Source organism: Pagrus major, chromosome 14 (assembly GCF_040436345.1).
Source record: "Pagrus major chromosome 14, Pma_NU_1.0".
Classification (NCBI taxonomy): domain Eukaryota; kingdom Metazoa; phylum Chordata; class Actinopteri; order Spariformes; family Sparidae; genus Pagrus; species Pagrus major.
The window spans coordinates 21,877,362-21,888,909 of record NC_133228.1 but is presented as its reverse complement, the minus strand read 5'-3'; the positions used below and the strand labels follow the sequence as shown (position 1 = coordinate 21,888,909).

Here is an 11,548-nt window from a genome sequence, read left to right as displayed (position 1 = left end):
GGTGCACATCCCTTTAATGTTGCAGCTGGTAAATATGGGGCTTTAAAATACTGCTAGATAGCTTGTGAACCATATATAGTTATAATATAATTGTATTTTTGCTACCTAGCAGTATTTTAAAGTTAAAGAATTACAGACTGAGGCTTCAAGGCAGCACAATAAAAGTATATAAACAGGTGAATATTCAATTTTAAGGATGTTTTATTGATTTAATTTCTTCCTTTTACTTACAGAATAATAAACTACAACAATGCATTAAAAAAAACACGAAGCAATAGACAGTAATACCCGTTTTATCCACCTCAATAACAGTTGTTTCTTCTCATTAGTCATGCTGGGGGCGTCGCGTCTTCAAATCAGCTGACTCGGGCTTCCGTAGCTGAGCGGCACATGACCCGGAAGTAGGGAAGCGCTGTCTCAAACAGAAACAGGGCCGAGTCTGTTCCTTGTTTTCTCTGCGGAGAGGACTCACTCACAACATTTCACGCTCCTATAAGTCACAGAGCTGTGTGAAGAGGCCGACAGCTCCTGTGGTTTATTATTAAATTAGGAAAATGGGCTCAAATCGGTCGTGTCCGCGCAGTTTATTGAATTGTCTCCTAATCTGCGTCACTTTGTGGAGCTACCTGAGCGGCGGGGTGTTTGCCAAATCATACCGGAGACCAAACATTGTTTTGATCCTCACCGACGACTTGGACATCGCTATTGGTGGTCTGGTGAGTGGGGTTTTTTAATGTTTTTATGCTTTTATTGCATGTGGTTTATTATTTAGGAGCTTATTAGAGAGTCGTGACTTCATTTTCTAGACTTTTAAACAGCTGTTTTCCAGTCACATCACGGGAAAAGATGAAATCACTTGATATAAACTCGACATTTTAGTCCAGTGTGATTAAGCTGACCGCTCACATTCCTCCTGGTTGGACAGACAACATCATGTAGGCATGTCACAGAGTCAGCAGCCTTATCTCTTGCTCCAATCTGCTCCACACACCCCTCCCTCCTTCTTTTAGCAGGACACATGACACCAAAGTCCATTCAAAATTCTGCCAATTTAAGAGGCATAAACAGAATGGTAGGTTGTTGTCCTCTTCATAGCAAAACAATCTAAAGACTGGAGCTGCTTTGAGAGGTATTTTAGTCAGGATTAATAGAGATCAACCTACATGTTTTCTGGTGTGCAAGTTTTGATATCTACAATGTGAACAAAAGCACATTTTCTGTAATTTGCACTCTTTAATTTTTTAATATACCTCTATAAGTTTAAGGATACTGATGATGTGATGCAGAAAATGATCATTCTCACTAATCATGAATCATATCACAATCTGAATATCATTTGAAAAGCATTTTTTCCGATTATCCGTATCTGTGATTTTTCCCTCAGATTGTCGATAAATTAAACTAATTTAAAAATGTGCTACTTTGGCTCTGACGCATCATCCTCTCACACTGGTCCTGCCCACGACAATGTCTGATTGCTAACAAGTCATAATTAACAGCCTATAAACACTGAATAATCTAAATCTGCAAAGCAACTAGTACCTGAATGTATTAGATAACGCCGTGGAGAGGAAGTATGAAGTAGCAGAAAATGGAAATACTCAAGTAAAGGACCTGAAAATTGTACATAAGAGCAGTATTTCATCACTGGATGTTGACACAAAGATTTTCTTTTTACTGCAAATGATTATCGGTCCCAAATATCGACTTTCAGTCTCCTTGATTTCTAATAATCGGTGTCAGCCCTAAAAAAGCCATATCAGACGACCCCGAGCTGTAGTCCTGCTGCACCCAACATGAATATGTTTAGAAATATTCTTACCTGTCTAACTGGATATTTTGAAACAGTGGCACACTGAACTGAGAGCTGTTACTCCATTTTGTCCAGAAACATGTGATCTGGGCTTTTATATATTATTCATCACAAGCAGCGGTGGTGAACTTGTATTATTCCTATTCTTTTGCATGAGAGGACACAGTATTGGGGTCCATTTTAGGTACTGACGCGGTGGGCTTCTTTCATAGAAAAAACAAGTTTAGTCATGGCTACAAAAAAAGGGAGCTTCTTTCCCAATTTGAGATAATTGAGCTATAAAGAAAAAACGAAAACGTTTGCAGCTAATTTGTCTCATCTCTCTCTTTTCCTTCCAGAATCCACTCAGTAAGACGAAAAAACTAATTGGTGATGCCGGGATATCGTTCACAAACGCTGTAAATATCATCAGCATCATTATCGTCCCCCTCGCTGTTGTATTACGTCTCATTGGGGCCCATTTAGTGGCTAAAAAATCAGTAAAAAGACTCTATCTCACATCCTTTTTTCCTCCATCTTCCCTCTCAGTTTGTTGCCAGCCCACTGTGCTGCCCCAGTCGAGCCAGCATCCTGACGGGGAAATACCCCCACAACCACCATGTCATCAACAACACGTTAGAGGGGAACTGCAGCAGCAAAGCCTGGCAGAAGAGCGAGGAGGCCCACACCTTCCCCGCCATGCTGAAGGCGAGCGCCGGCTACCAGACCTTCTTCGCTGGGAAATATCTTAACCAGGTAAGAGACGATAGGACTCCATGCTTGTGTATTTCCAGCTTTTTTACTGCAAGTATTTTTTATTTTAATTTGTTCAAGATGGAAAAAAAACTGCACTTATCTTAATCTTTTAAAATAGTTTAGTTGTGTTTACATCTACTAATTGCACTTGAAAGGAGACGGACTTCCCCTTCTTCTTCCTGAAACTGCCCGTAAATCTGTTTATCAGTGTGTACAGAGGGAATAGTTTGACGTCCAAAAATATGGAGAGTGATGAAGCTTTAGTTCTGGCTGTGGTCCATATTCCAGTCTACAACCAGTCCTCAGGGCATGTGGAAAAACTGACGAAATATGTAAATAAGTGCACAAAAAAAGAGCCATTTTCTGAGTACCTTGTTAGCCAAATGGGTACCGACATCACCACCTTAATTTCTCTTCACGAACAAAACTGTCCACTAAAGGCAAAAATGCCCAAAAAATAAAATCTTTGGAAAAGACAGTGATTTCATTCAGAGTTTTTTGTAACACGTCCAGTTAGAAATTGTTCATTGATCGGGTGTTTCTTAATTGTGAAAGCAGTCACAAGATTTCCTTTTTATACAATTTAAAGTCCAGACTCGCAAAGTTGCATCTACCCTTGTGATAAACAGATGATAAAATGAGGAACTGGGACGTTCACTTGACCCAAATAGCAAGAAAATGACCCTTAACAGTGGTTACACACTTCCCACTTTCCCTTCTCCTCCTTCCTGTGTTTCCAAACCCTTTTGACCTTTGACCACAGGTCACCATACAGGTCCTGTAGTGTGGACAGTTTTTAATCCTTGCTAATATCAGTTGGTTCACCGTTTTTTGTCCAGACTAAAATATCTCATCAACTAGAGCTGCAATTTAAATAGATTAATTGTAAACTATTCAATTAACCGCCGACTTTTTTGATATCTTTTTTAATATCATATATTTATGCACACTGGTTTCGGGGTTTGCATCATGTCTTCTTATCTGTATCTTGTTTCTCTTGTGCTGCTGTAATTACCAAACGTCCTGATGAGGCATCAAAAGTCTTATCTTATTATATCCTTTTGTGCGTTTATGTGATTTAACTCGTTATATGTTGTGTGTTGCAGTACGGGCACTCAGAGGCTGGTGGAGTCGAGCACGTCCCTCCAGGCTGGAACTTCTGGGTCGGACTGGTAAGACTGAAACTTTAAACCCATCAGACACAGATTTGCTCTGCGGCTCCTTCCTGTCTGGCATCAAGGCTCGGGTTTAGGCAGAATCAAGCCTTTTAGCTGTTAAACTGGTTGTATCACAAAAAAACCTGAACCTCTTACTGATCCAGATCCAGCTCAGCTCGTTTCAGAAAGTTCAAAACAAGTCACATTGCTAAGAAGCTTGTGAGTACGTCAGTTTTTGTGTTGTTTAGAGGCAATATTGCACAAAATATGGCCAGATATTCCTCCTGCATTAGAGTCAGACTTTTATTTTTGGGCCAGTGTTTGTTTTATTATCGATCTTTAGTGTTGAATGTATCCACTACACTTGTTTTCTGCAGGAGGTCATTAACCTTACTCTTCTAATCATCTTCTAATCATTCTATCTTCGTGGGCGCCATTGGAGAGTTTTCGTATCACATGATGGATTAGAGATTGTGAGATTGTGTCAGAGGTTTTTTTGCTCCCCTTTAAAAATTGAAAACAAAGTCTGGGAGGAAAGTTGAACTCTATGTTTAGACAATGATCAAATAAAATTAAAAAAAGATTGAATTTAGCTCACTAACATCCTTTGTAACAGTGCTTCAGAGTGTGGATCAGAGTTCAGTCTGCCTCACATGTCAGTATAAAGTTTATGTGGTCTCTGACTGGTGGCTGTCTGCACAAGGAGCCAGACTAACAAATAAGCCAAAATTAGATTTTCTTGAATTTACCGTCCGTCTCTGACTGGTTTACAGAAGTCGTTACACAGAGGTCGTGTCCGCAGTGGAGAACAGTTTATCTTCACTGTTAAAGAACAAACACAGATGTGAAAGCTGGTCTCATGACCTGACAGCTTATCATAACACACAGAGAAACTCATGTAGTTGATATAGTTTCTGTAGAGTTGGTGAGTGGAAACCATGTCAAACAGCTACCGTGTCGTTCAGTGAGTGATGATATGAAGATCACATGTCAGTGCATGTGACCGTGAGGAAACTGGAATTAACAACGTTTTGAATCTGCTCACTTAACTTTCAGAAAAATTCATGAATAGATGATTCTAGTAATGGCAACATCCCCAGACATCCTTACAAATCGCTTGAATTTAAGAGTTGTTGAGTGAGGAGAAACTAAACAAACTTTGCAAAACACTGCTGCGTCATACTCTAAGTAATTGGTGCCTTCTTGTAAATTCGGCATTAAATTCAAAACTATAAGTTGTTTCTTTCCTTATATACTGTACCAGTAACGTGCGTCTTACCTTCCAACATGTAGCAGCTGTTTGAACACTGTTTCATCTGATTATATCATTTACACTAAATTTATGAAAGAAGGCAACATGTCAACCAATATACGCTTCCACCAAATTATTGACTCTTTGTGATCTATGTCAGGTTTTATAAGCACCCGTCAGTCCAGTGTTTTCTGTACATTTCCCTATTGATGAGGGCTAATCCTAACTGGTGTAGCCTGTGACTCTATACATCCACATAAAATCTAAGAAATAACTACTGGTAATCCAATTATAAGATTTGCTTTATACAAAGCGTTTTTTAAGGCTGGATTAAAGTTTCTAAAATTAAATCCTTTTCTTGGTTTGACTCACGTTCCCGGGTCTTATTAAACAAACTTTGATCAGCCCTCTGTAAGTGATTTAGTATAAAACTACAGATTTATTACAGCACCGCCGTCAGATTAATTCCAGCAATGTGGTGATATTTGTTTAATTCAAGCTGGAAAATGTCTCATTGGAAAATAAAAACACTTGCTGTGTTAAAGGGGTTGTGTTAAGAGTATTTCATTGAAGTTTTTTATGCTTTCCAGGAGAAGAACTCAAAATACTACAACTACACTCTGTCAGTGAACGGAAAGGCTCAGAAACATGGAGCAGACTACAGCAAAGACTACCTGACAGATGTTCTGGTGAGACAACTCATCCAATCCATTTTATATTATCTTAGTTTTTGTCATACTTATGTCCTCAATAGACGTTTGCAGAAAATATTACATCGTAACTTTGTCAGATTAACCAATAACTTCAGGTATAATTCATCTATCCTTTCTCTCTCTGTCTGTCAGGCCAACATGTCTCTGGAGTTCCTCCAGTATAAATCAAACTACCAGCCGTTCTTCATTATGGTTTCCACGCCGGCCCCTCACTCCCCGTGGACGGCCGCTCCTCAGTACCAGGACAGCTTCAACAGCACCAAAGCTCCCAGAGACCCCAACTTCAACATCCACGGGAAGGTACGACGTCTCATCATCAGACTTTTCTCGTGTCACTGACTTTAAAATACCTCCTTTTTCAAATGTTTGTTTTCTTGTTTTCTGTCTTCAGGACAAACACTGGCTGATCAGACAGGCTAAAACCCCCATGACCAACTCGTCTGTTCAGTTTCTGGATGATGCTTTCAGGAAACGGTCAGCCTACGCTGCTTCTCACCGTCCTCTTTGTGTTCTTTAATTATCTTCCTCAGTTCCTCTGCTCTCTCTTTGCATTTCATCTATTCTCCTCCTTGTTATCACCCACTTCCTGTCACCTTTCCTCTACTTTTCTCTTTCTACTTGTCTTTCTTAAGGTCTTTTTTCGTCGCACTCAGTTTTAAGCATTATTTCCGGCTATTAAACAATTGTTATTTCAGAGTTTCACGGCAGGTTTCTTGTTGTTGCCTCCTGCAGGTGGCGAACTTTGCTGTCTGTGGACGACCTGGTGGAGAAAATAGTGAAGAGGTTGGAGGTCAGAGGTGAACTGGACAACACGTACATCTTCTTCACGTCTGACAACGGCTACCACACAGGTACGTAACTTTAATGTGTCAAAGAGACGACGTCTTTACTCTAATTTATCAAAACCTTGGAGTGAAATTAAGTTTGGAGCAAAGAGCAATACAATATTTCTTGCCTAAGTGATTCTAAGTGACATTATTAAGAATATTTGAGTGATTATTGGGATAATGCTGTGAATCAAAGTCATTTTGGCCCGAGATAATCGTGACATGAAGTTTTAAAAATTGTCTCATGTCTCCTTTCAGGTCAGTTCTCTCTTCCTCTGGATAAGCGGCAGCTCTACGAGTTTGACATCAGAGTTCCTCTCATGGTCAGAGGACCGAATATCAAGCCCAACCAGACCAGCCAGGTACACGCACACACAGACACAGACACAACTGTGTTATATGCCAGCTCTGAATCTATTATTGCAACTAAGGTTAGATCAAGGTTGCTTGTTGGCTTTTAGTCATTCATGTTTCACTGGGTTGTCTGATGCAAATTATATGATGTAGTTTTAAAATTTGATCCGTACTGAAGGCTGCATGAATGTTAAATATGCTTTTTCATCTTTGAGAAGACTTTATTTACCTTTCTTTAAAGGCACAGATGTACATGGGCACAGGGACAGCAGATCTCTTAGACAAGTCATAGAAGACAATAAGAGATGCATATAAATGCTAAATAATAAAATATACACATTAAAAGTTCAAAAGAGTTTAATAGATCAGAATCAATATTTGTCCTGTAGGGAGACACACTGATAATACGTTAACGTTCCTCTTGTGTTCAGATGCTCGTGGCGAACGTCGACCTCGGTCCGACCATCCTGGACATCGCTGGCCTTGACGTCAACAAGACGCAGATGGACGGCATGTCCTTCCTGCCTGTGATGGTGAGATCAATGATTTTCTTCTCCAGTGTCTGACTCGAGATTGTTTCTAGAGACACAGACATTAACAAATGCACTGTTTAAACACTGTTCCCCCTAATATAATCCAACGAGGGACCCCAAATCTTTGCAAACTAAGAATGAGACATTTTCATTCCCTTAAAATGTATGCTTCTAACAATTAACAAATATTTTTCTGACCTTGTGCTGCTGCAACACCTGAATTTCACCTCCGGGAACCAATGAGCAACATCAATAAATGGTTTTCACAAAAATATTATTATTATGCTCACATCCAGTGTTGTGTGTCACCAGGAGGGGAAGGTGAACAGCAGCAGCTGGAGGACAGACATCCTGGTGGAGTATGAAGGAGAAGGAAGTAACGTGTCGGACCCCGCCTGTCCGCTGCTGGGGCCGGGAGTGTCGGTACGACGAGAAACTTTAAAATCATTTGTGGAAGAAATAAAGCAGAAAAACTCATAATTCTCTGTTCTTGGGTTTCCTCTTTCTTCAGGAGTGTTTCCCAGACTGTGTGTGTGAGGACTCGTACAACAACACCTATGCATGCGTGCGCACCGTCGCCCCCTCTGCCAACTTGCAGTACTGCGAGTTTGACGATAATGAGGTGAAATGTTTATTTTTATAACATTTTATTGCCACTATGTGCATGTAGAGATGCCTTACTGTGACACCATCTGGTGGTAGAATCAAGAATGACAACATGGTAGACTTAACAGTTTGACAGCAGTTTCATCCAAGATTGTTTTTCCTCTGTAGGTGTTTGTAGAAGTCTACAACGTGACAGCAGACCCGTTCCAGCTGACCAACATCGCAAAGACCATCGACCAGGAAGTCCTGGAGAAGATGAACCACCGGCTGATGATGCTGCAGTCCTGCGCCGGACAGTCGTGTCGGACGCCCGGCGTGTACGATCCGAGGTCTGTTTCACGGAAAAACACCTCTATTTAAAAATAAATAAATAAAAAATAGTAGTATCATCACAATTTCTTAGAGCCCAAAGTGACGTCTTCAGATTGCTTCTTTTGTCCAACCAACAGTCTAAAACCAAAATACTTGATTACTTGAAAAATTACTTAAATGATTAATCGATTATTAAAGTAGTTGGTAACTTAAATGTGCTTTGAAACCATTTGTTGGACTTTCTAAAACTCAAACATCAACTCTTCTTTCTCGTGTTTTCTCAGGTATAAATTTGACCCTCGACAGATGTTTACGAGCCACAGCTGGCGGCTCAGCAGACTCAGACAGAAGATGAAGTAGACGGATGGAGGAGGAGGAGGAGGAGACGGAGGAAGAAGGGCTGTGTTGTATTTTGTATTCAGCCTTTCCTGCTGTTGTTGCCTTGTGTTCAGGCCTCCTGAGCCAGTCTCTTTGTCGACGGATGGAGAAGGGATCAGGTGGGGGGTCATAATTTGGGAATAGGTGGGTTGCCATGGAGACAGGAGGCCTCTCTGGGTGCAGGACCCACCTTCAAAGCTTCCAGTTTGGGCTGCCGTTTAGTAAGTTTGTCAGTAGGTGTGCGGGGAAGCCAGATAATTCAGGATGGATTCACACTCGCAGGCCGTTAATGCAACAAATAACACATTTCTGATAAATTCACGTCTGTTTTTCTCTCTGCTGAGAATATCGTCATATCAGTGGTCCAGTTGACAAAAGCCTTTTTTATTTACGCGTCTAAATTCGGGGGTTTTGATTAATTCTTTGGTGCATTCAGATGGTCGTCAAGAGGGTGGGAATTTTTATGTTCATCACCAAGAAGTTGCACTCAGATGGACGGGGACGTGATGAACATGAGAGATTTCCATTCAACACAGATGTTTAACTTTTAACATTTACTGTAGCTCGGTTTTGATCCAAATGCAGCGCAATTTCTGAACAGAAAGTAAGAAGTAGAAAATACAAATGTACGTGTGTTTCCATTCGCTATTTTAAATTCTGATGAGCGCCACCTACAGGAAGTCAAACTACATAAACAGGCAGTCCAACTGAAAACACAGTGATCTCACAGAAACGAGTGCCTAATGACAGAGGTCATTCACTACATCTCCCCCCAGACATCACGCTTACAGTCAACAAGGTTTCTGACTGTTTTTTGTCACAATAAGTCGGATGAACAGAAGAATCACGTCATCTCTTGTTCCTGGCAAAAGTAAACTGACATCAGATTTTCCTTTTAATGTTGTAAAAAGCAACTTTTGTGACTAAAAATAGTCGAGAAATAATTTCTAAGAATCAACCGTGAAGCTGCAGACAGACGACATCATTTCAGTGTTTTATTTTGACTGTGAGCTGTGTTAAAGCACCTTTTCATTCATGAATTTTAAAATAATCGTCACTTTTTGTCTTTGTTTTTTTTAGGTGTTTTGTTATCTTATTGATTTCCGGGTTGGTTTTTAAATCAATCACGTTTATTTAAGTCACAACTAAGAAAAACATGAATTTTCTGAATCATACATTATTAATAATTTCATGCTTGTAGCATTTCAATGAGCCAGATTTTAGACTTTCATTACATTCAGAGATTAACTTCCTAATGGGAAAGATAGAGGATATATCCCGCCAAAATAAAAGTCCTTTTCCCATCTTCTGGGTTTCAGTCTTTTGTGGCCCTGCCTCGAAGTCTCTGTCACATTTCCATGTTTCCTTCTGTGGGGACTTTAGATTATTAAAGACTGATATTTCACATCCAAGCTGCCTACAGCCAGTATTTTGTGGCGATGCATTCACTTTTGAATTAAAAAAAACAAATCTGCAGATTATTAAAAATCCAACCAAAGATCTGACTTGGAGACTTTTGAGGGAAACTTCCTGAGTATTAAATGCAGCACGGTGACATTCAGAAAGTCGATTCATCTGCATGACATGTTGTAAAAAGACTGAATCTTTTTTTTTGTGTGTTCGTTTTAATTGTGAATTATTTTCTCGCAGACAAACTGGTGATTCTTCATGTGTTCACTGCTACTGTAACTCACTCGTACAGCTCTCTCTTCCTCTGTAGTCAGTTTGTTCGGTGTTTAATGTGACGACACTGAGATTTAAAGTCCCGTCGGAGACTCGCGGGACTCGACACACACATGGTGATTATTTTTCCTCTTGAAACCGATCACTTTGTTTCAATTCACTGATGCACTTTCCGATCTGTCAGAACTGTTTTTGTTGTTTTTTTGGAACCTTTAGTTTTATTTTTCAGAGCAGATTTTGATGATGATGATGATGAAGATGTATTTTAGGCTTGTGTGTTTTTGTCCAAATAAAAGATTCTCAAAATATCACAGAGGGTCCGGGTCACTTAAAGCTACAGTGTGTAAGTTATTTCTGGCGTCATTTGGTCAAAAATCAGTAATAACCTTTCAGCATATTGTAGTTCACAGTGTTATGACAGAACACTGGACTTCTGTGTCTCCTCTTGGCTCTGTATTCAGGCTTTAAAAAATCAGTGCCGTGACAGCAGTGTTCAGCCAATCACAGTTCATTTTACAGAGCAAGCTGTTTTGGGCGTTCCTATTGGTTGCTCAACCAAAGTCGATGCGCGTTCATGTTCCGTGAAGGTGCAATGGCAGACGTCCCGGCATCCCGGTGCCGTGCCAATGTAGGTATCCCCGACAGAAACTGTTTCCCCCGGCCGCGGGAGCGCGCATTCATTCAGCGAAGGCGGAAACAGCGCTGCGCTTGCTTTCACCCAAGTAAATTAAAACTAACAACAATTGCATTGTTTAATTCAATGTTCTGGTGTTGTAATGATCTACGAGGTTTTGCAACATGGCCCACCCATCAAAATAAATGCTTTTATTCTCTTGTACGTCGTAACGTCGTACTACGTACTGAACGGAAAAACCAAGGCAATAATTTCCTCATGTGATTGACATATAACACGCTGTGATTCAAGTCCTGGTATGGAATTTGTCGAACTAAATAAACGTCGATATCCAAAATTAAGATCGCTGTGATTGTTTTCTGGCTTCAATTACGTCTATTAAATCTACTTCACTCGAAATGTACTATAATGGAAAGATGAAGCCTGACTATCAAATGATTTATTTTATGTGTACTTCAAATACTAGAGAGGGAGAGTGACAATAGACAGAATAAATCGTGCGTAAACATTGGACAAGCATATCCGAGGTGGAGAGAGCTTAGCGATAGCAT

General features: G+C 40.2%; 1 protein-coding gene across 1 annotated transcript; it reads left to right on the top strand.

Moving 5' to 3' along the window:
* The first annotated feature begins 388 nt into the window (after positions 1-388).
* gnsa (glucosamine (N-acetyl)-6-sulfatase a) lies at positions 389-10,674 on the top strand. Its single transcript, XM_073480490.1, has 14 exons — positions 389-716; positions 2,152-2,211; positions 2,342-2,548; positions 3,655-3,720; positions 5,548-5,646; positions 5,803-5,970; positions 6,062-6,144; positions 6,403-6,521; positions 6,756-6,859; positions 7,283-7,384; positions 7,697-7,807; positions 7,896-8,006; positions 8,159-8,319; positions 8,587-10,674. The coding sequence occupies exons 1-14, from the start codon at positions 555-557 to the stop codon at positions 8,660-8,662; spliced, it is 1,629 nt and encodes a 542-aa protein (XP_073336591.1). The 5' UTR covers positions 389-554; the 3' UTR covers positions 8,663-10,674.
* Positions 10,675-11,548: the final 874 nt, after the last annotated feature.